This window comes from Triticum aestivum, chromosome 2D (assembly GCF_018294505.1).
Source record: "Triticum aestivum cultivar Chinese Spring chromosome 2D, IWGSC CS RefSeq v2.1, whole genome shotgun sequence".
NCBI classification, from domain to species: domain Eukaryota; kingdom Viridiplantae; phylum Streptophyta; class Magnoliopsida; order Poales; family Poaceae; genus Triticum; species Triticum aestivum.
In genome coordinates, this window is record NC_057799.1 from 656,366,221 (window position 1) to 656,390,946 (window position 24,726).

Consider the following 24,726-nt stretch of genomic DNA (forward strand, 5'->3'; position numbering starts at 1 on the left):
TCGCTTATTGTGGGTTGCGTGAGTGACTGAAACACAAACCCGAGTAAGGGGGTTGTTGCGTATGGGATAAAGAGGACTTGATGCTTTAATGCTATGGTTGGGTTTTACCTTAATGATCTTTAGTAGTTGTGGATGCTTGCTAGAGTTCCAATCATAAGTGCATATGATCTAAGTAGAGAAAGTATGTTAGCTTATGCCTCTCCCTCAAATAAAATTGCAATAATGATTACCGGTCTAGTTATCGATTGCCTAGGGACAAATAACTTTCTCGTAACAAAAAGCTCTCTACTAAAACTAATTTAGTTGTGTCTTTACTTAAACAGCCCCTATTTTTTATTTACGCACTCTTTATCTTCTTGCAAACCTATCCAAAAACACCTACAAAGTACTTCTAGTTTCATACTTGTTCTAGGTAAAGCGAACGTCAAGCGTGCGTAGAGTTGTACCGGTGGTCGATAGAACTTGAGGGAATATTTGTTCTACCTTTAGCTCATCGTTGGGTTCGACAATCTTACTTATCGAAAGAGGCTACAATTGATCCCCTATACTTGTGGGTTATCATTCTACAATAAGATGGACATTCCATGGGTGCAACTTACTTGGGACTCATACTATGCTCAGAAAATACCACATGCTTCTGATCCAGTTGGATCCTTTTGGTGGCATGATGTACTCAAGCTTTCTCCCAAGTTCAGGGGGGTTTCCCATGTCAACATTGTGTGTGGCACCACGGCCCTGTTCTGGAAAGACCTATGGTCTGATTAGCTCCTTCAAGATTCACATCCACGGGCATTCTCCCACTCTTTTAACAAAGATGTCTCTATCAAGGATTTCTTGGGGATCACGTCCCTTGGAGAAACGTTCCATCTTCCTCTGACCCCTCAAGCCCATGCAGAAGTCAGACACATGCAGACGATTGCTGCAGAGATACAACCAACGACGACTACTTCGGACGTGTGGCATTACATTTGGGGCAAAACGGATTTCAAATCAACGGATTACTATCGCTTCTTCTTCAGGGGAATTCAAACTCATCAAGCTTTCAATTGGATCTGGAAATCAAAGTGCATGATGAAATTAAAGGTTTTTGCTTGGTTGTTATTTCATGATTGACTCAACACGCGGAATATGCTCAAGAGAAGGCACTACAACATAGGAGACGATCACAATTGCCTCCTCTGCCCCTTCTTGGGGTGCCCCGCCCCTCCTTATATAAGTTGGAGGGGTGGGTTACATGTGGAGTCCTACCAGGATTAGGACTAGTCTATCTTTTAATACAAACCGGATACAAGTCCGAGTCTTGCTTCCTTCTAAAGAAAATATTCCTCATGCCTTTCCTCTTAAGCGGGCCCACCATCACATGAACCGGCCTACTGGGCCTTGGGCCTTGTCATCCGTCTGACCCGCCCGTCGGGTCACCAGTGAGTCGCAATGTTCAGGCGGTTTCCCGTAAACCGCCAGTCCGGGAGGGTCGCCAGTGAGTCGCCAAGCCCCAGCCGGGTCATACATCCGGTGGGTTACACTGCGGGGTATATCCCCGACATTAGCCCCCAGTTTAGCTTGGATTTATCCATGATAAACTTATGCTGCAAATAAACACAAGAACAAATTTGACAGGTTGCGCTCCAGGTTAAAAGTTTTCCTGAGCCGGCACCTGATCATGCTTAAGTCCTTGTCATTTCCTCCTGGATGCGTGTCCATGATCTCATAGCAAATCTCCTTTAGAAAATATGTTCAAACTTTGCCAATGCAAAAAATCTAGGTACTTCTTCTGAAAAGCCCGGGTCAATAGGCCAGCTTCATAATCAATTGGTTTCTCACAGAAAAATATTGTGAAGAATAATTCATTTGATTCAGCTCCCAATGCTTAACAAAAATATTGGTCTTGAAATACTCATCTGATTTTCAGCCGGCTTAAAGATGTAGAACTTGCCGGTTTATCATTGCCAATATTGTCGGTTTGTAAATTTTGATGGCACCGGGTCATAATTGTTGCTAACATCCAGCTTGAAAAATGTACCTCCCTTATATGCAAATCACTTGTAGCCCCCAAGTCTTAAGAAAGGAGCATAGTAACAGCTTAAGACTTGCTTCAATATAATGTCGCAACCTTGAAGAAATCCGGGTTGTTCATCTCAGTCACTAGTCATAAACTGAATATTCCACATATGTAGCCCCCAAGTGCCGGGTTGTCATGCTTGCAGCAACCTGGGACTTGTAATTGCCTTACGCTCATAAAAACTTCAACCAGTGTAACCCTCAAGGGCCCGGTCATTATACAATAATGAGCAGGGACTTTGTAGATACAATCATGTAGACCTTATATATACTTCATTGAAAATAACATCATATGATGTAGCCTCCATCGTAGGGCTTGAACCCACGACCACAAGGTTAAGAGCCTTGTGCTTTACCAACTGAGCAAGACCCTTCAATATAATGGATTAAGGCTTGTGTACTTTGAATTTTTTACAGAAGTGATACGTCCATTTTGCATCATGCTTTTATATTGATATTTATTGCATTATGGGCTGTTATTACACATTATGTCACAATACTTATGCCTATTCTCTCTTATTTTACAAGGTTTACATAAAGAGGGAGAATACCGGCAGCTGGAATTCTGGGCTGGAAAAGGAGCAAATATTAGAGACCTATTCTGCACAACTCCAAAAGTCCTGAAACTCCACGGAAGTTTTTTTGGAAATAATAATAAATACTGAGCGAAGAAAATACCAGAGGGGGCCCACACCCTGGCCACGAGGGTGGGGGGCTCCCTACCCCCCTGGGCACGCCCCCTGCCTCATGGGCCCCCTGGTGGCCCTCCGCTGCCCATCTTCTGCTATATGAAGTCTTTCGTCCGAGAAAAATCAGAAGCAAGCTACGGGATGAGACTCCGCTGCCACGAGGCGGAACCAATATAGGGCTCTGGCGGAGTTGTTCTGCTGGGGACACTTCCCTCCGGGAGGGGGAAATCATCGCCATCATCATCACCAACGATCCTCTCATCGGGAGGGTGTCCATCTCCATCAACATCTTCACCAGCACCATCTCCTCAAAAAAACCTAGTTCATCTCTTGTATCCAACCTTTGTCCCAAAGCCTCAGATTGGTACCTGTAGGTTGCTACTAGTGTTGATTACTCCTTGTAGTTGATGCTAGTTGGTTTATTTGGTGGAAGATCATTTGTTCAGAACCTATATGCATATTAATACCCCTCTGATTATGAACATGAATATTATTTGTGAGTAGTTACGTTTGTTCCTGAGGACATGGGAGAAGTCTTGCTATTAGTAGTCATGTGAATTTGGTATTCGTTCGATATTTTGATGAGATGTATGTTGTCTCCCCTCTAGTGGTGTTATGTGAACGTCGACTACATGACACTTCACCATTGTTTGGGCCTAGAGGAAGGCATTGGGAAGTAATAAGTAGATGATGGGTTGCTAGAGTGACAGAAGCTTAAACCCTAGTTTATGCGTTGCTTCGTAAGGGGCTGATTTGGATCCATATGTTTCATGCTATGGTTAGGTTTACCTTAATACTTCTTTTGTAGTTGCGGATGCTTGCAATATGAGTTAATCATAAGTGGGATGCTTGTCCAAGTAAGGACAGCACCCAAGCACCGGTCCACCCACATATCAAATTATCAAAGTACCGGACGCGAATCATATGAACGTGATGAAAACTAGCTTGACGATAATTCCCATGTGTCCTCGGGAGTGTTTTCCTTCATATAAGAAATTGTCCAGGCTTGTCCTTTGCTACAAAAAGGATTGGGCCATCTTGCTGCACTTTATTTACACTTGTTACTTGTTACCCGTTACAAATTACCTTATCACAAAACTATCTGTTATCGATAATTTCAGTGCTTGCAGAGAATACCTTGCTGAAAACCGCTTATCATTTCCTTCTGCTCCTCGTTGGGTTCGACACTCTTACTTATTGAAATGACTATGATAGATCCCCTATACTTGTGGGTCATCAAGACTCTTTTCTGGCACCGTTGCCGGGGAGTGAAGCGCCTTTGGTAGGTGGAATTTGGTAAGGAAAAATTTATATAGTGTGCTGAAATTTACTGTCACTTGTTACTATGGAAAGTAATCCTTTGAGGGGCTTGTTCGGGGTATCTTCACCCCGACCGGTAGAGCAAATAGTTGCTCCTCAACCTACCGAACCTACTGAAAATGTTTACTTTGAAATTCCTTCGGGTATGATAGAGAAACTGCTAGCTAATCCTTTTGCAGGAGATGGAACATTGCATCCCGATTTACACTTAATCTATGTGGATGAAGTTTGTGGATTATTTACGCTTGCAGGTATGCCCGATGATGTCATCAAGAAGAAGGTCTTCCCTTTATCTTTGAAGGGAGATGCATTGACATGGTATAGGCTATGTGATGATATGGGATCATGGGACTACAAGCGATTGAAATTGGAATTTCATCAGAAGTTTTATCCTATGCATCTTGTTCATCGTGATCGTAATTATATATATAATTTTTGGCCTCGCAAAGGAGAAAGCATCGCTCAAGCTTGGGGAGTCTTAATTCAATGTTATATTCATGCCCCAATCATGAGATCTCAAGAGAAATGATTATTCAAAATTTTTATGCTCGGCTTTCTGACAACAATCGCTCCATGCTCGATACTTCTTGTACTGGTTCCTTTATGATGAAGTCTATTGAATTCAAATGGAATTTATTGGAAAGAATTAAACGCAACTCTGAAGATTGGGATCTCGACGAAGGTAAGGAGTCAGGTATAACACCTAAGTTTGATTGTGTTAAATCTTTTATGGATACCGATGTTTTCCATAAATTTAGCACTAAATATGGACTTGACTCTGAGATAGTAGCTTCTTTTTGTGAATCTTTTGCTGCTCATGTTGATCTCCCTAAGGAGAAGTGGTTTAAATATCATCCTCCCATAGAAGTAAAAGTAGTTGAACCTATTAAAGTTGAAGAAAATACTATCACTTATAATGATCCTATTGTTCCTACTGCTTATGTTGAGAAACCACCTTTCCCTGTTAGGATAAAGGATCATGCTAAAGCTTCAACTTTGGTTCGTAAAAGTAATATTAGAACTTATACACCCCCTGAGCAAGTCAAAGTTGAACCTAATATTGCTGTTGTTAAAGATCTCTTGGCTGATAATATTGATGGGCATGTTATTTACTTTTGTGATAAGACTGCTAGAATTGCTAAACCTGGTGCTAAAGATAAACATAGACATGTGGTAGGCATGCCTGTTATTTCTGTTAAAATAGGAGATCATTGTTATCATGGCTTGTGTGATATGGGTGCTAGTGCAATGCCTATTTCCTTATACAAAGAAATTATGCATGATATTGCACCTGCGGAGATAGAAGATATAGATGTTACAATTAAACTTGCCAATAGAGATACTATTTCACCAATTGGGATTGTTAGAGATGTTGAAGTCTTGTGTGGGAAAGCTAAATATCCTGCTGATTTTCTTGTTCTTGGTTCCCCACAAGATAGCTTTTGTCCCATTATATTTGGTAGACCCTTCTTGAACACTGTCAATGCTAAGATAGACTGCGAAAAGGATGTTGTTACTATTGGTTTTGATGATATGTCTCATGAGTTTAATTTCTCTAAATTTCGTAGACAACCCCGTGATGAAGAATTGCCTAGTAAAGATGAAATAATTGGTCTTGCTTCTATTGCCGTGCCTCCTAATGATCCTTTAGAACAATATTTGCTAGACCATGAGAATGATATGTTTATGAATGAAAGAAGGGAAATAGATGAAGTATTCTTTAAACAAGGACCCATTCTGAAACACAACCTGCCTGTTGAAATCCTAGGGGATCCTCCTCCACCCAAGGGTGATCCCGTGTTTGAGCTTAAACCGTTGCCTGATACTCTTAAATATGCGTATCTTGATGAAAAGAAGATATATCCTGTTATTATTAGTGCTAACCTTTCAGAGAAGGAGGAACAAAGATTATTGAAAACTTTGAAGAAGCATCGTGCTGCTATTGGATATACTCTTGATGATCTTAAGGGCATTAGTCCCACTCTATGCCAACACAAAATAAATTTGGAGAAAGATGCCAAACCAGTTATTGATCATCAACGACGGTTGAATCCTAAGATGAAAGAAGTGGTAAGAAAGGAAATACTAAAGCTCCTTGAGGCAGGTATAATTTATCCCGTGCTGATAGTCAGTGGGTAAGTCCTGTCCATTGTGTCCCTAAGAAGGGAGGTATTACTGTCGTTCCTAATGATAAAGATGAATTTATTCCGCAAAGAATTATTATAGGTTATAGGATGGTAATTGATTTCCGCAAATTAAATAAGGCTACTAAAAAGATCATTGCCCCTTACCTTTCATTGATCAAATGCTAGAAAGATTATCCAAACATACACATTTTTGCTTTCTAGATGGTTACTCTGGTTTCTCTCAAATACTTATGTCAGCTGATGATCAAGCAAAGACCACTTTTACTTGCCCTTTCGGTACTTTTGCTTATAGACGTATGCCTTTTGGTTTATGTAATGCACCTGCTACCTTTCAAAGATGCATGATGGCTATATTTTCTGACTTTTGTGAAAAGATATGTGAGGTTTTCATGGACGATTTCTCCGTTTATGGATCCTCTTTTGATGATTGCTTGAGCAACCTTGATCGAGTTTTGCAGAGATGTGAAGAAACTAATCTTGTCTTGAATTGGGAGGAGTGCCACTTTATGGTTAATGAAGGCATTGTTTTGGGGCATAAAATTTCTGAAAGAGGTATTGAAGTTGATAAAGCTAAAGTTGATGCTATTGAAAAGATGTCGTGTCCTAAGGACATCAAAGGTATAAGAAGTTTCCTTGGTCATGCCGGTTTTTATAGGAGGTTCATTAAGGACTTCTCAAAAATTTCTGGCCTCTGACTAATCTCTTACAAAAAGATATACCTTTCGTTTTTGATGATGATTGTGTAGAAGCATTTGAAATACTTAAGAAAGCTTTGATCTCTGCACCTATCGTTTAGCCACCTGATTGGAATCTACCCTTTGAAATTATGTGTGATGCTAGTGATTATGCTGTAGGTGCTGTTCTAGGGCAAAGGGTTGATAAGAAATTAAATGTTATTCAATATAATATGCTAGTAAAACTCTAGACAATGCCTAGAGAAATTATGCTACCACTGAAAAAGAATTTTTAGCAGTTGTTTTTTGCTTGTGATAAGTTTAGACCCTATATTGTTGATTCTAAAGTAACTGTTCACACTGATCATGCTGCTATTAAATACCTTATGGAAAAGAAAGATGCTAAACCTAGACTTATTAGATGGGTTCTCTTGTTACAAGAATTTGATTTGCATATTATTGATAGAAAGGGAGCTGAGAACCCCGTTGTAGACAACTTGTCTAGGTTAGAGAATGTTCTTGATGACCCACTACCTATTGATGATAGCTTTCCTGATGAACAATTAAATGTCATAAATGCTTCTCGTACTGCTCCATGGTATGCTGATTATGCTAATTACATTGTTGCTAAATTTATACCACCTAGTTTCACATACCAGCAAAAGAAAAAGATTTTCTATGATTTAAGACATTACTTCTGGGATGATGCACATCTTTATAAAGAAGGAGTAGATGGTGTTATTAGGCGTTGTGTACCTGAGCATGAACAGGAACAGATCCTACGCAAGTGTCACTCCGAAGCTTATGGAGGACACCACGCTGGAGATAGAACTGCACATAAGGTATTGCAATCTGTTTTTTATTGGCCTACTCTCTTCAAGGATGTTCGTAAGTTTGTCTTATCTTGTGATGAATGTCAAAGAATGGGTAATGTTAGTAGACGTCAAGAAATGCCTATGAATTATTCACTTGTTATTGAACCATTTGATGTTTGGGGCTTTGATTACATGGGACCTTTTCCTTCCTCTAATGGGTATACACATATTTTAGTTGCTGTTGATTATGTTACTAAGTGGGTAGAAGCTATTCCAACTAGTAGTGCTGATCATAACACCTCTATTAAGATGCTTAAAGAAGTTATTTTTCCGAGGTTTGGAGTCCCTAGATATTTAATGACTGATGGTGGCTCACACTTTATTCATGGTGCTTTCCGTAAAATGCTGGCCAAGTATGATGTTAATCATAGAATTGCATCTCCCTATCACCCATAGTCTAGTGGTCAAGTAGAATTGAGTAATAGAGAGCTCAAATTAATTTTGCAAAAGACTGTTAATAGATCTAGAAAGAATTGGTCCAAGAAACTTGATGATGCCTTATGGGCCTATAGAACAGCATATAAAAATCCTATGGGTATGTCTCCGTGTAAAATGGTTTATGGAAAAGCATGTCACTTACCTCTCGAACTAGAACATAAGGCATATTGGGCCATTAAAGAGCTCAACTATGATTTCAAACTTGACGGTGAGAAGAGGCTATTTGACATAAGCTCACTGATGAATGGAGAACCCAAGCCTATGAGAATGCCAAGTTGTTGAAAGAAAAAGTTAAAAGATGGCATGACAAAAGGATACAAAAGCGTGAGTTTAATGTAGGTGATTATGTGTTGCTATTCAACTCTCGTTTAAGATTTTTTGCAGGAAAGCTTCTCTCTAAATGGGAAGGTCGTTACATTATCGAGGAGGTCTATCGTTCCGGTGCCATAAAAATCAATAACTTCGAAGGCACAAATCCAAAGGTGGTGAACGGTCAAAGAATCAAACATCATATCTCAGGTAATCCCATAAATGTTGATACTAATATTATTGAAACCGTAACTCCGGAGGAATACATAAGGGACACTTTCCAGAACGTTTCAGACTCCGAAAAGGAATAGGTACGTGGTGCGGTAAGTAAACCGACTCCAAAACAGTTCTAATGGCAATTTTTCTCCGTTTTGGAATATTTAGAAAAATAGGAAAATAAGAAGCAGTCTGGGAAGGACACGAGGCTTCCACGAGGGTGGGAGGCGCGCCCTACCCCCCTGGGCGCGCCCCCTACCTGTGGGCACCTCGTGTGCTCTCCGGACTCCGTTTTCTTGCACGATACTTCTTTCGGTCGGTAAAAATTCATTATATAATCTCCCGAAGGTTTTGACCACCGTATCACGCAATTATCCTCTGTTTTTGTTTCGAGCTGTTTCTGTAGCAGATTGGGAGCAAGATGTCATCTCAGGATTCCGACGGAGAGAGATATGTCTCACACCTCATTGCTGACCCAAAGACCTATGGGGATCTATCTCCTTGTGGTCGAACTACGGATGAGGAGGAAGATGCTCATTTGATGAATATCAATGATTCAAGTTCGGAGGAGGAGGATGTCCCCCTACCTCAACCTGGGGATATGCACGTGAAGTTCAAGAAGTCTAGTCTTCCTAAAAGGGCTAAACTATCTAACAATCGATCTATCCCTTCTCATTTTCGGCAGAAAAGCAAAGGAGATTTATGTGACAAGATCTTGAAGCTGGAGTAGGAGGTTGATGATTTAAAGGAGGAAATTGCTCTTCTCAATTACAACATGAAGAAGCTGAAAGCACAATTTACATCATCAACAACTCCATTATCATCACCTCCGAAGAAGGAGACATAATCACATGGGTATGGGCACTCCCCTTGGCAACTGCCAAGCTTGGGGGAGTTGCCCCGGTATCGTATCACCATCACACTCCTATCCATTTTTCTTAGTTCGATCCTTTTAGTAATATCTTGATCTAGTAGAATAAAGTTTTTAGTATGATTTAGTTTTGAGTTTTGCTTTATGATCCCTCTATGTAATCGAGTCTGTGAGTTATATAATAAAGATTAGTGTTGAGTCAAGGGCTTGATTATCTTGCTATGATCTTGAGGGAATAAAGGAAAAAGAAAGAATAAAAAGAAACAAAGAGATCATATTGATCTTATGGAGAGTAATGACTTCACATATAAAGAGTATGATGATTAAAAATTGTTGAGAGTTGACAAACATAGTTTTGGTCATCGTTGCAATTAATAGGAAGTAATAAAGAAAGAGAGGTTTCACATATAAATATACTATCTTGGACATCTTTTATGATTGTGAGAACTCATTAAATATGACATGCTAAAGAGTTGATGTTGGACAAGGAAGGCAACGTAATGGGTTATGTTTTCTTACATCTGAAATAAAGTATATTGTCATGGATCATCCAACATGTTGAGCTTGCCTTTCTCCCTCATGCTATCCAAATTCTTTGCACCAAGTAGAGATACTACTTGTGCTTCCAAATTCCCTTAAACCCAGTTTTGCCATGAGAGTCCACCATATCTACCTATGGATTGAGTAAGATCCTTCAAGTAAGTTGTCATCGGTGCAAGCAATAAAAATTGCTCTCTAAATATGTATGATTTATTAGTGTGGAGAAAATAAGCTTTATACGATCTTGTGATGTGGAAAAAATAAAAGCGACGGACTGCATAATAAAGGTCCATATCACAAGTGGCAATATAAAGTGGCGTTCTTTTGCATTAAGATTTCGTGCATCCAACCATGAAAGCGCATGACAACCTCTGCTTCCCTCTGCGAAGGGCCTATCTTTTACTTTTATTTTCTACCTTATGCAAGAGTCATGGTGATCTTCACCTTTCCTTTTTACATTTTATCCTTTGGCAAGCACAGTGTGTTGAAAAGATCCTGATATATATATATGTCTAATTGGATGTAAGTTAGCATGAGCTATTATTTTTGACATTACCCTTGAGGTAAAAGGTTGGGAGGCGAAACTATAAGCCCCTATCTTTCTCTGTGTCCGATTAAAACTCCGTAACCACAAGTATTGCGTGAGTGTTAGAAATTGTGAAAGACTAGCTGATAGTTGAGTATGTGGACTTGCTGAAAAGCTCTTATATTGACTCTTTCCGATGTTATGATAAATTGCAATTGCTTCAATGACTGAGATTGTAGTTTGTTAGTTCTCAATGAAGTTTCTGATTCATACTTGACATTGTGAATAGATTATTACTTGAGCATAAGAAATCATATGATAATATCCATATATGTTGCTATTTTAAGAATGATCATGATGCCATCATGTCCGTATTTTATTTTATCGACACCTCTATCTCTAAACATGTGGACATATTTATTGTTATCGGCTTCCGCTTGAGGACAAGCGAGGTCTAAGCTTGGGGGAGTTGATACGTCCATTTTGCATCATGCTTTTATATTGATATTTATTGCATTATGGGCTGTTATTACACATTATGTCACAATACTTATGCCTATTCTCTCTTATTTTACAAGGTTTACATAAAGAGGGAGAATGCCGGCAGCTGGAATTCTGGGCTGGAAAAGGAGCAAATATTGGAGACCTATTCTGCACAACTCCAAAAGTCCTGAAATTCCACGGAAGTTTTTTTGGAAATAATAATAAATACTGAGCGAAGAAAATACCAGAGGGGGCCCACACCCTGGCCACGAGGGTGGGGGGCACGCCCTACCCCCCTAGGCGCGCCCCCCTGCCTCGTGGGCCCCTGGTGGCCCTCTGGTGCCCATCTTCTGCTATATGAAGTCTTTCGTCTGAGAAAAAATCAGAAGCAAGCTTATGGGACGAGACTCCGCCGCCACGAGGCGGAACCTTGGCGGAATCAATCTAGGGCTCTGGCGGAGCTGTTCTGCCGGGGACACTTCCCTCCGGGAGGGGGAAATCATCGCCATCATCATCACCAACGATCCTCTCATCGGGAGGGGGTCCATCTCCATCAACATCTTCACCAGCACCATGTCCTCAAAAAACCCTAGTTCATCTCTTGTATCCAATCTTTGTCCCAAAGCCTCAGATTGGTACCTGTAGGTTGCTAGTAGTGTTGATTACTCCTTGTAGTTGATGCTAGTTGGTTTATTTGGTGGAAGATCATATGTTCAGATCCTATATGCATATTAATACCCCTCTGATTATGAACATGAATATTATTTGTGAGTAGTTACGTTTGTTCCTGAGGACATGGGAGAAGTCTTGCTATTAGTAGTCATGTGAATTTGGTATTCGTTCGATATTTTGATGAGATGTATGTTGTCTCCCCTCTAGTGGTGTTATGTGAACGTCGACTACATGACACTTCACCATTGTTTGGGCCTAGAGGAAGGCATTGGGAAGTAATAAGTAGATGATGGGTTGCTAGAGTGACAGAAGTTTAAACCCTAGTTTATGCGTTGCTTCGTAAGGGGCTGATTTGGATCCATATGTTTCATGCTATGGTTAGGTTTACCTTAATACTTCTTTTGTAGTTGCGGATGCTTGCAATATGAGTTAATCATAAGTGGGATGCTTGTCCAAGTAAGGACAGCGCCCAAGCACCGGTCCACCCACATATCAAATTATCAAAGTACCGAACGCGAATCATATGAACGTGATGAAAACTAGCTTGACGATAATTCACATGTGTCCTCGGGAGCGTTTTCCTTCATATAAGAAATTGTCCAGGCTTGTCCTTTGCTACAAAAAGGATTGGGCCATCTTGCTGCACTTTATTTACACTTGTTACTTGTTACCCGTTACAAATTACCTTATCACAAAACTATGTGTTACCGATAATTTCAGTGCTTGCAGAGAATACCTTGCTGAAAACCATTTATCATTTCCTTCTGCTCCTCGTTGGGTTCGACACTCTTACTTATCAAAAGGACTATGATAGATCCCCTATACTTGTGGGTCATCAAGAAGCAATTGGTAGCCCCCAAGGGCCGGCTCATTACGATGTGATGAGTCGGGTCTTCAATAAGGCAAGTAAAAAATGACCTTGCATTAGCCCCCAAGTGTCATGGTACATGCTTGCAGCGACATGAGACTTCCATGTTTGGTATAATCATGATTTGAATAATGTAGCCCCCAAGTGCCGGGTCGTAAGCCTGCAACGACTCGGGACTATTCCTTTCATTGCAGAATAAATCATATCCATTGATAAAGAAATAATAGCCATTGCGCTGAAGCGACTTTGAAACCTCAATCATTCAATATCATGATGAAAATCCAGCCAAGTTGGCTGTTAAAGATTGAAATAATATAATCCGACGGCTCTTGGCCAATAACGACTTAATGTGCATCCATTGTCCTCCGGGATGCAACCCGGCGGCTTATAACCTTTGCAAAAAATCAGGAATTGATAACCCCATCCATGGCGACTCATAGTCATGTCCAGTTTTTGAAAAGATCACTTTAGTGGCTCATAGCCTCAATAAACTCAATACTGAACAATATAACCTGGAGCTGGATAACTCGACAATATCTTTAGATAGCCAGATGATGGGTTTAAACACAATGATTCATATGAGCAATAGCAGTACTCTTACTTATGTGTAAAGCTTTATATGTTCTGCACAAAGTTTAAACAACATATGCCGTGGCGACTTAACGTCAAAAGCCAGGCGAGCAACAACCCAAACATAATTAAGGCCATTCAAGCCTAAACATACTGGCGACTTAAAGTCAAAAGCCAGGGCGGGCAACAACCCAAACATAATTAAGGCCATTCAAGGCTAAACATACTCGCGACTTAAAGTCAAAAGCCAGGGTGGGTTATCAAACCTCGCATATTTATATAACCAGGAAAACATACCTGTAGAATTGGCTCATGCGAAGGTGCCGGGGCCGCTCTCGAACCCTCCACCATGAACTTTTTGCACCAATTTTTCATGGTGTCGTCCTTGCGGTTGAGCGCTCTTGCAATCTTCACCCACTTTGTTGTGAACGGCTTGGAGCTGGATGATTTCCTGCCCCTCCTTTAACTCGGGATTGATCTGACACCAGCGTTTCCTGCATTGCTTTGCATCGCGCTGCAGTCTGGTTACTTTGGGAGCTTGGACCCAAGCCATTCCCTCCCGGGAACGCCTCCACGAAGGTGCGCAGAGCAGAGTCCTCCTCGGTGCTCCACGCGATCCTCTTTCAACCCATGGTGTCACTGCAGCATTGATCAGTGCACCATCAAAACAATAGTTAGAAAAAAACAATAAGAAGAAGAAGAAGATAATGAGAACGGATTAAGAAACGGTTTGGTCCCGTGCGATATCTGAATTTGTGAATTTGTGTATCAAATTGTGAATTTGAATTTCCCCTATCGAGTCAGATGTTAGATACTATAATTTAACATCTTCCCTTCCCTTTTTTTTGCGAGAAGCATTGTGTATACCCTTGTCGTTTCTAGGCTTGGGTTTATACTAGCCTTTCCCGCCGCGCCTATTGATACGGTGTTATATGGATTGTGATTTGATTTGGCTCGAAGCTCTCTTCTCTCTTGGTGCGCACACACACTTATCATCATGGGTAACAAATGCCCTTTTTCCTTTCTTTTCTCTCTTGACGGACACACACTTATTGTTATGGGCAACAAATGGTAGCTAGTTTTATCACGATGCTTATTTTTGCATACATGGGGACAGGCCGCGCATTGTTGGCGTGTTTCATTGAGATTTGTGTGTGGGGTAGTGAAAGGGTTATCTGTTGACCATTTGCTGTTTGATTTGTTGGTTACTCATGTTGTTATCCATTCGTTCGATTTCTTCTCTAGCTCCGCCACTGCCAACAGTGGCAAGGATCGACAGCGACAGGACAGCCGGGCCAACAGCGGCCAATCAAAAACCCAACAGCGGCACGAACCAAAAACCAGAAGAAGCATCGAAGCAGAAACATCTATCAGGACGCCAACTTCACTACAAAAAACACACTAAACCAACCAAACCAACCTGTACACACGTTCAAAAATTTCAAATCAAAACCTGGGCACATCACTCATTTCTACCCAGCCATGTACCAAAATAATACACGTGCCGTATACCAAGTTACCTAGGCGTCATTTTCAGCCAAGTGGGTGAATAATGGAGCAAAAACAAAAACACCCCCAGAAATAGAGGCTTGGGTATATACACGTTGGGTTTTGTCAAGTTTGATTTAGAGTAGGTGTGACTAGCAACTTGAGAATTGATGAAATTGAGTTACTCTGATTTAGGGCACCTGCTACGGATAAGTCGGATGATACAAGCCAAATTTAAGCCGCCCCTATAGTCGTCAGATCGCATCATCTACAGCGTCCAATTCATTCTCCCGAGCAGCACATCCGAGCACGCCTCCCGCACGCATGACCGCAGCTCCCTCATAGCACCTCACGCTCGTGCATGCTTCAGACCCATCACAGCTCCAACGACACCCATGGCAGCATCAACTCGCAGCTCCGATGAAGCCATGGCAACGGCATCATAGCATCATGTGCTGACGTAGCTCCTCCATCGGCCATGGCAGCAGCTCGTCACCTCTCCTGCTGCACCGCAGCTCCGCCGTCAGCGTGGCAGCAGCACCGTCGTAGCATCGTGTGTTGCAACGCAGCTCTGCTGTTGGCCATGGCAGCAGCTCGTCACCTCTCCTGCTGCAACACAGCTCCGCCGTCGGCCGTGGCAGTAGCTCGTCGCCTCTCCTGCTGCAACGCAGCTCTGCCGTTGGTGTGGCAGCAGCGCTGTCGTGGTATCGTGTGCTGCAAAGCAGCTCTGCTGGCGGCAATGGCGTCAACTCGTCGCCTCTCCTGCTGCAACGCAGGTGCGTCGGCGTGGCAAAAACGCTGTCCTAGCAAAGCATCGCATGCTGCAACGCAGCTCGGCCGAGCCATGGGAGCAGCGCCCTGCTCTCCTAGCCTGCAGCAGCGCGGGGACGACGACGTCTCAGGTTGCGGCACCGGTGCCTCATCTCCAGCAGAGCACCTTCCTCCCTTAAGGCGCCTTTCAACGAACGGTGAGAAGAAGCTTGGGAGTAGCAGCTTGTGGAGCGCGTCCACGAGCCATGGCGGAGACGGAGAGGTGCGGGACGAGAAGGAATCAATGGAAATTGAGATGAGAAGAGAAGATAAAGCTGCCATGGAAGTGGAACGAGTGGCTCTTGTGACCCGCCGGAGATAAGATAAGGCTGCCTAGCAAGCTAGCCCCACCAATTGAGTAGAGAAAATCATCTGGTTGTTTTAAAACCTTTTCCTTGATTTAGAGGAAGAGAAGAAGAAGAAGACACAAAACGAGATATAATAAATTGAAAAAAAAGGAAAATATGTTTTTTTTGTTCAGAAAAAAGGGGAAAAAAGCAAAGGTAAATGTGGGCCATTGGATGAGCGAGGGATGGCTGAGAGAGAACATCGGTCTAGTACAGTAGTACTCCTGACTCATGGGTCCAAGTCCAACCAAGCCAAGCCAAAGGAAGACAAGAGATCAGATCTCATCTCAGTCTCCCCTTCCTCTGCTCTCCTCACGTCGCCGGCGATGGCGCCGTCCGTCCGCGCCACCGTCCTGCTCCTCCTCCTCCTCGCCGCCTCCTCCTCTTCTCAGGCGGCACAAGCGGCGGAGGACGGCATCCGGGTCCTCTCCGCCGAGAAAAGGGTACGTACAAATCTGAATCTGAATCGGAATCCTAATCCCCATCCCCATCCCCATCCCTCATAGAAGTAGCAGTCAGGCAGATTACTACCGTGCTTTGCCCGGCTGGCTGCCAACAAGAAAGAAAGTTGAGTTTGTTACTCGAATCGAATCGAATCTGTGTGGTGTGGTGTGGTGTGTTGTGATCCCTGCTTGCTGCTAATAATCTTTACTAGGATAGGACTAGTAGTTCATATACATGTGTCTCTGCAGGCAGGCAGGCAGGCAGGCAGGCTGATTATATAGAGACAGATAGATAATCCATCCTTTATTGGATAAATCTGATTTTCTTTCTGGGTTCAGGGTAGGGTTTGTTTAACACACCCATCTTGGATAAATCTTATTCATGATGCCTTTATTGGGGCTAGAAACAAAGGTTCAGTCAAGGCTAGTGTTTAACACACCCATTTTTGTTTTCTTTCTTTCATTCAGGATTGGCATTGGTATTGCATAGCATATCTTTCTTTCTTTCTTTCTTTCTTTCCTTCTTTCATTAAAGATGATTTGGTCGCAACAACAACACTAACCGCGGCTGCTATGCCGTGCCTTGCCTGCAGATCGACCTCACCGGCCCCATCGTCAAGGTCTTCCTCACCCTCAAGGTTGGTAATTCATTCTCCACTTGACCCCCTTCCACTCACCTGCCTCATCCCGCTCTCACCAACTGCTACCTTCCTTACTACTCTCTCACACACACTTTAACCTCCTACTGCCAGGTCCAGAACACCGCCACCGGCGCCGACGCCTCACACGTCCTCATCGCCTTCACGCCTGCCGAGGCCGACCACCTCGCCATCGTCAAGGCAACAAGGGCCGAGGGCAAGCGCAAGAAGAAGACCTACATCCCGCTCCCAGTATCACCTGCCGACCCCGCCACTGCCGCTCCCAACGGCGCCCGCCTCTACTCCATCTCCCTTCCCACCCCACTGAAACCCACCGACACAACCACCGTGGAGGTCTTCTACGTGCTCACGCACTCCCTCGAGCCCTTCCCTGCCGAGATCACCCAGTCCGAGTCCCAGCTCGTCTACTACCGCGACAGCGCCGTCCTCCTCTCGCCGTACCATGTCCAGGAGCAGGGCACCTATGTCAAGACGCCCAGCAGCAGGGTCGAGTCCTTCACCAGGGTCGACCCCACCAGCCGCTCGGGCCCTGATGTCAAATACGGCGCGTACAGCAACCAGCTCCCCTACGCCTACTCGCCCATCATTCTGCATTATGAGAACAACCATGCGTTTGCTGTCGTCGAGGAGCTCGTGCGCAAGGTGGAGATCTCTCACTGGGGGAACGTCCAGGTCACCGAGCACTACAAGTTGAAGCATGGCGGTGCCAAGCACAAAGGAGTCTTTTCAAGGTTTGCTGCAACCCCTGTCTTATGCCTTTTATCCCTTCACAGTATCATCTGGTTATTTAAAAAAATTGTTTTGACATACAGAAAATGGGAACTGTATTAGTATTTTTCATTACATGCCACTGTCTATCGTGCCAATAACATTGATTATACACGATTGTCGAAATCCTGAATGGAATGAGTCCAGCAAACACTAGAGCATTACCTGAACACTTGATTAAAACTGGCAACTGGAATACTTCAGACTCTATGATTGCCATCGTCAGTTACAAATTATCTCTGTTATTTGTCAACTTCTTACAACAGTAATACAGTATAGGCCTGGTAGCTGTGAGATGAATAATGTGTAACCTGCTACCTTCCTGTACTGCTGTACTTTTGGCTATGTGATGTATGCCATGTTGAAATCAAACAGCACTAGGCAAATAGAGTATACATGAACTACCACTCTAACAGTATGCCTTGTGGATTTGAAATCTGGATGATTTCTTCCAAGCTGTATTAACAAGTCGATCATTCTGTGTCTTGTGTTGGTCAATAAGTCCAAATCTTTCTAGTCTCGTTTTTGACGTTTGTTGCCAGGCTCGAGTACCAGTCTAGGCAGTCTATCAGTGGAATACATTGATTTTTGAATCTACGATTGCCATGATCAATTACAGATTATCTCTCTGATTATTCATCAACTTCTTTCAATAGTATAGGTCCGGTAGCAGAGAAATAAAGTGTATGCAGTCCACTGTCTCCCATTATACAGCTTTACTTTTGGCTATGTGATTTATGCCAGACAAATACGCGAACTGACAGCATGCATTTATACACTAGGAATCAGTATCTTAACAAATCAATCATTCTGTATCTCGTGTTTGTCAATCAAGTCCAGTGCTTTGTGACAACTCATTTATACCTCTTGTCGCTAGGCTCGAGTATCAGGCTAGGCAATCTATCAGTGGAGCGTCATCATTTAAGAACCTTCTTGCAAGGTTGCCTCCACGAGTTCATTCAGTCTACTATCGTGATGAGATTGGTAACATCTCCTCATCCCATCTGCGCAGTGATTCATACAAGGTATTGGATGTTTCTCCACAGATGCAAGCTTTAATAATTCCATTCCATATGCTAGTGGTTTTCATTGTTGATTCTGAACTAATATTGGCACATGGTTTTGTTACTTCAGTCAGAACTAGAAATTGAACCAAGATATCCACTGTTTGGTGGGTGGCACTGCACTTTCACCATCGGCTATGGCATGCCACTGCAAGATTTCCTGTTTGAATCGGCTGATGGTCGACGCTTCGCCAACCTTACATTTGGATGCCCTCTACTGAATACTGTGGTTGATAATCTTACCATCAAGGTACGTCGGCACAAAGCTCAATTCTGATGAAACATATTTCTCATTACTGGTAAAGTAGAATGCTATTCTAGTAGTATCCTGTAGCAGCAGCGCCTGTCCTGTTGCAGCTCTGCTCTTAGAATGTGTACTACATTACATAAGCAAGCGGCGAGCCTGTACAGTCATAGTAATTCTCATATTCTGTATGATCAATTTTCAGAGCTGACTATTCATGTTCCTTACAATCTCGGATCTTTTAGAACCTGCAAATACTAAAAAAACGGAAAGAAAATATATTCTTATGAATCAACTGGATAGAAGATTGTAGGGATGGTACGGATGTAGTTGTAGCTCCTTTTTTATTTACATACACACATCTAGCAGCCTCATTTATTAGACCGTGTAATGTCACAGGTTGTGCTTCCTGAGGGCTCGAAAAGCCCGCAAGCTGTTGTTCCTTTTGAGACGGAGCAACATCTCGAGGTAATCATCCCATGTTTCCATCCAGTACCTCAAAAAGGAATTTGCTCCTCAAAGTAAATTTGTTTCTCTTTCTCGAGTCTTAGTTGTGACGATGAGATATGGTACTCTACTGATGCAGACTAGCTATTCATACCTGGATGTTGTGGGGAGGACGACAGTGGTGATAAAGAAGAAAAACGTAGTAGGAGAGCACAATGTTCCATTCCAGGTATTTTGGAAAGTGTTTCTTGTTTTAGGTTTTGTTGCTCCAGTATCTTACCTTACCATTGTGTGAACTGCATGCAGGTGTACTATGAGTTCAGCCCCATCTTCATGTTGGCGGAGCCGCTGATGCTGGTAACCGCAGTGCTGCTCTTCTTCGCCGCTTGCATTGTCTATCTTCACACGGATCTTTCCATCGCGAAATCACAGGCCTCCTCCTGAAGGAGTAACTGCAAACTAGCCATTGTGATGAAGGAATTGATGGTTGTGGTGAAACATTAGCTTTGGGGAGTTTTGTAGAAGAAGCAAGCATGATGATGATTGATTGATTGCTGTAGGAACTTTGGGGACAAGAGAAGAGCATGTTATAAAAAAAAATACTGGATTAGTAGTATACTGCACTTTTGATTTTGTTTTCCTGTGGAAGAAAAATCTCAATTGGATTGGATGTTGACCAACAAATTGGTTAGTCTGATCAAAAGAAATTAAAACAATTTCAGAATTCTTTGGTCGCAACCAATTCTGACCAAGGGGAAAAAAAACAGATACAAAGAGCACAAAGCCTCTGCCTGCGGTGAAAAATGCTAGAACAGCCAACCAATGCAAACACTGAACACAACCGATGCTCCAATGGACGCCGGAGAGGGATGAAGACCTTAAGTAGCCCTCCAAGCACTAGTTGGGCATTTTGGAAATTTCAAAATTCATAAATTTCGGTTTAAAAAAATTCTGGTAGGTGTGAGGGAGGGAGGAGCCTCCCCTCTCCACGGGCACCACCTCCTTCCGCACCTAAAAAACCTTCCTTTCTTTCTTTCTTTCTTTCTCTCTTTCTCTCCGTGGTGAGGCAGGCAGGAAGCCAAGAAAGGAAGGGAGAGCCCAAAAACCCCACTATCTTCAGTCCGTCCCCAATCCCCAATCCCCAATCTCTCTCTCGCTCTGGCAAACCAAACCCTAGCCTAGCCTAGCCTAGCAACAATGGCGCCGTGAATCGAATCCAATCCAATCCAATCGAATCGTGCCGGACGGAGGGAGGAAGAAGAACCGAAGAAGAGAGATGGTGGGGCGCAACGAGGAGAAGGCGCGGCTGGCGCTGTCCGCCATGAAGAAGCTGGGGTTCGGCCGGAAGCAGGCCACCCCCGTGCTCAAGCGCCTCTTCAGGCTCTTCGACCGGCAGTGGGAGCCCATCGAGGAGGACTCGTACCGCGCCCTCGCCGAAGCCATCCTCGACGACCAACTCCTTCAACTCCATCCCCAATCCCAACCACAGGTCCATCCATCTCCTTCTTCCTTTCCTTCCGTCGGTTCGGAACTCATGATACGAAAGATTGTTTTTCTTTTTCTTTTTCCAGCCCAACGGCGGCGGCAATGAGGTGCCGGGGCAGGAGGAGGAGGAGCTGGATGCCGAGGAGCCGGAAATCTCCACCCCCGACCGCCCTTCCACGACCCCCCCTTTCAGAGCCACACCGCAAAGCTCCAGCTCTTTCAGAGCCCCTGCTCCTCCATCCGGACCCACCGCTTTCAGAGCCACAGGCACAGGCACAGGCACAGCAGGAGGCATAGTGGAAAGGGGGCTTGTCTTGGCCCCTGCCCTCAACGATGGCGCACAGACCACACCCTCAGCAACCGCACTGCTCACCAAGCACAAGCACAAGCACATGATGGATGCAGAGTTTCAGCAGCCTGCCTTCTTCTTTCTCAAACACCCCAAGCCCGAACCCCCTGAACCTCAACCCGTCGACATGGACGCGTCCGGCTGTCGGGATGTGCAGCCTGGCTTGATTCTCCGCTCCCGCAACCTCAACCTTGCTTCCTCCTCGTCCGACTTGAATGCGTTGCCTCCGCCTGACCGAAATCCTCACCACATTTCAGGTTCCAACTCTTCCAGCTCATCCATCGTTTTGCCCCTGTATACATTACTAAATTATAGGCCCTGCCGACCAACATAACATCTTTTATTGGTGGTATTCTTCACCCACCTGGCCTTTTATCTTCACACAACAGAAATTGCTCTTCAGCATTTGCTTGCTTGGTAACCTAATGTGTTATATAAATAACACTGACTCAATGAACCTTTCTTTGCTTGGTTGCTGGAAGAACCTCTTGTTACAGAACGTGTCTTTAATCTATCAATCACATCTTGCTGTCGTTGTTTTCTTTTCTTGAGCAATGATGGTCTTATTCTGATTCTTCATCTCTTTTGGACCTGACACAGGTAGTGATAAAAACAGGGCAATTCAACATCACAGCAGAAATACAGACATGTCTGTGGAGCCAACAAGCAGCAGCACACTCATCAATGGAACAGGGTCTCAAGTGCAGGAGATTGATGTGGCGTCATCCCCTGGGGGCGAGGTTAAGCTGTCTCTCAAGTGCAGCGCAGACCCATCAAAGCTCAAAATGCCTGATCTAGAAGCAGTATACAAGATGGTTGAGGACAAATACCTCTGCTCGGACAAGCTTCTTCCTCCCGATTTCTCCATTCCCGGCCTCATGGCCGAGATATGCCAGAGCGTTGTGCAGATGGGCACTCAACATACCATGACGGAGCATATTACACAATCACATACTGTTGGTAATGGCAGCACGTCTAAATGCGTGGAGGGTGGTTCAGCGAGTTCAACTCCTGCCCCGCAACCGCATTTGGCACTTTCAAGGACTACCCATGATGTACATGACATATCCAGGGGACAAGAAAATGTCAAGATACCGATAGCAAATGAATCTGGCAGAGGAAAATGCCCACCATCGTTTTCTTACATACCAGGCAACGAGGTATTCCAAAATGGTATTGTGAACATCTCCCTTGCACACATTGGTGCTCAAGACTCTTGTGCTGATTGCTTTGGCGACTGCTTGTCGGCGCCTGTACCATGCGCTTGCGCAAGAGTCACCGGGGGTGAATATGCATACACACCGGGCGGTTTGGTAAAGCCAGAATTCATTGACAAGTGCGTCTCCGTGAACCGGATTCCTGAAGTACATCACAAGGTCTTTTGCAAGACGTGCCCGCTCGAGAGGTCCAGAGATAAAGCCTCACCAGAGCCTTGCAGGGGCCACCTTGTTCGGAGATTCATCAAGGAGTGCTGGAGCAAATGCGGGTGCAGCATGCGATGCGGCAACCGTGTGGTCCAACGCGGCATAAGATGCAACCTCCAGGTAACAATATTTGGTGAACACAGAACTTTAATGGCCCATCTCCTCCTTGATTTGCCGTGTGCAGCATGCTGATCATTATACTGATGCCGGATGGCTTCGTTTTTATCATGTAGGTGTTCTCCACGGGAAATGGGAGGGGTTGGGGGCTGCGCACGCAGAATGCATTGCCAAAAGGAGCTTTCGTGTGCGAATATGCGGGGGAAATACTAACATGCGTAGAAGTACATGGGCGGGCGGTCGAGAACATGAAGAATAATAGATATACGCATACGGTAGTGTTGGATGCTGGCTGGTCTTCGGGAGGGTCGCTCAAGGACGAAGATGCATTGTGCCTAGATGGAACCTTTTATGGGAATGTTGGCAGATTCATCAACCACAGGTGTGCTCTTCTCTTCTCTTCTCTTCTCTTTAAGCTCTTTTCTTGAATGACACAGCCAAATAAAATAAAATGAAGAGGCTTAACTAACTACATCTTGTCTTCCCTAATATATATATATATATCCCAAATGATGATGTAGATGCCGTGATGCAAATCTGGCCATGGTTCCTGTTCAAGTGGAGACTCCTGATCGCCACTATTACCATGTGAGCTACTAACTAATAATAACTAGTCTTAACAAGCAAGTTGACTCTGAAAGTAGCATAAGCATAAGATAGACACAGGAAGCTGATGATGCTATTTGTTTTTGATGACGATGATTATGGAAAACAGGTTGCATTCTTCACGAGCAGGAAGGTGGAGGCCCTTGAGGAACTGACATGGGTATGTTTGTTCTTGTTAATACTTACTACTGTACTAATGAAGGAAAGGAAAGGAAAGCAAAGCATAAGCATTGGTTTGTTGCTGATTGGTTTGGTTGCAGGACTATGGGATTGATTTCGACTTGGAGTTGGGGCCGGTGAAGGTGTTTGAGTGCCTGTGTGGAAGCAAGTACTGCCGAGGAAGTCGTCGGCATCGTCAGCGCCTGAGTATGTTTGTTTGTGTCCTCTCCTCTCCTTCCTTCCTTCCTTCCTTCCTTCCTTCCTTCCTTCCTTCCTTCCTTCCTTCCTTCCTTCCTTCCTTGGGCAGGCAGGCACTTTTGTTTTGTTATGTTGTGTTACCATAATAATGGCTAGGCTAGGAGTGATAGTAATAGTTGGGTGGCTTGTTTGTTTGTGTTGGTTTTGCAGGGAATGGGAATGGGAATGGCAATGGGAGAAGCAGAATTGAAGGTTAACTCATTCACCTGGCGTTAGAAAGTAGTGGTAGGCAGAATTGAAGAAGAGGTGGGTGATTTGTTAGTGGTGGAATGGAACAGAAGAATGTATCTTGTCTCTTCCCTTGTTGGTTGGACAAGAAAGAAAGAAAGGCTGTTTCTGATGCTGATGCTCATCTAAAATGCTCTGCTCTGCTCTGCTCTGTGTAATGTAATGAAATGAAGCAAGCAGGTGTGTAGTGACCTTGAGGCAAGAGAGTTATTATTCAGTGACCTTGAGGCAAAAGAGATGAATGATTGCTTCCTTGCAAGGTTAGGAGTAGAAATTACTAGTATGTAAGTATTTCCCATCATCAAACTGGTAAGACTATGTTTGATTCATGGGATGGGCCTCATCTTTTCTCTCCTGCATCTGCATCTGCATCTGCATCTGGGAAGGTTAGGAGGATATTATTATTGTTCAGTAATAATAATAATAATAATAATAATAATATCCTCCTAACCTTTTTTAAAATGGACATCATTCAATTTTATTAATTTTTCTTTTCGGTGAAAAACAAATGGATACTAGTTAAGGAAAAAAGACTTGTCCAAATAATTAGCCAAAACCTTTCAAGCCTCAAACC

General features: G+C 43.5%; 2 protein-coding genes across 2 annotated transcripts; both read left to right on the forward strand.

Moving 5' to 3' along the window:
- The first annotated feature begins 16,107 nt into the window (after positions 1-16,107).
- Positions 16,108-20,159, forward strand: LOC123055449 (dolichyl-diphosphooligosaccharide--protein glycosyltransferase subunit 1B). The gene is made up of 8 exons (XM_044479470.1): positions 16,108-16,344; positions 16,938-16,982; positions 17,097-17,734; positions 18,649-18,796; positions 18,906-19,085; positions 19,479-19,547; positions 19,666-19,755; positions 19,833-20,159. The coding sequence occupies exons 1-8, from the start codon at positions 16,228-16,230 to the stop codon at positions 19,968-19,970; spliced, it is 1,425 nt and encodes a 474-aa protein (XP_044335405.1). The 5' UTR covers positions 16,108-16,227; the 3' UTR covers positions 19,971-20,159.
- A 398-nt stretch (positions 20,160-20,557) lies between these two features.
- Positions 20,558-24,495, forward strand: LOC123055448 (probable inactive histone-lysine N-methyltransferase SUVR1). The gene is made up of 8 exons (XM_044479469.1): positions 20,558-21,015; positions 21,098-21,617; positions 21,961-22,904; positions 23,018-23,283; positions 23,423-23,489; positions 23,617-23,667; positions 23,768-23,873; positions 24,075-24,495. Exons 1-8 carry the CDS (start codon positions 20,803-20,805, stop codon positions 24,119-24,121), a joined length of 2,214 nt encoding a protein of 737 aa, XP_044335404.1. The 5' UTR covers positions 20,558-20,802; the 3' UTR covers positions 24,122-24,495.
- The last annotated feature ends 231 nt before the right edge of the window (positions 24,496-24,726 follow it).

Bases quoted from the DNA above. Each gene is read 5' to 3' on its own strand.
- LOC123055448 (XM_044479469.1), top strand. From the start codon at position 20,803: ATGGTGGGGCGCAACGAGGAGAAGGCGCGGCTGGCGCTGTCCGCCATG. The intron at 21,618-21,960 runs GTTCCAACTCTT...GACCTGACACAG, and splicing joins AAATCCTCACCACATTTCAG to GTAGTGATAAAAACAGGGCA. The intron at 23,668-23,767 runs GTATGTTTGTTC...GTTTGGTTGCAG, and splicing joins CCCTTGAGGAACTGACATGG to GACTATGGGATTGATTTCGA.
- LOC123055449 (XM_044479470.1), top strand. From the start codon at position 16,228: ATGGCGCCGTCCGTCCGCGCCACCGTCCTGCTCCTCCTCCTCCTCGCC. The intron at 16,345-16,937 runs GTACGTACAAAT...CCTTGCCTGCAG, and splicing joins TCCTCTCCGCCGAGAAAAGG to ATCGACCTCACCGGCCCCAT. The intron at 19,548-19,665 runs GTAATCATCCCA...CTACTGATGCAG, and splicing joins AGACGGAGCAACATCTCGAG to ACTAGCTATTCATACCTGGA.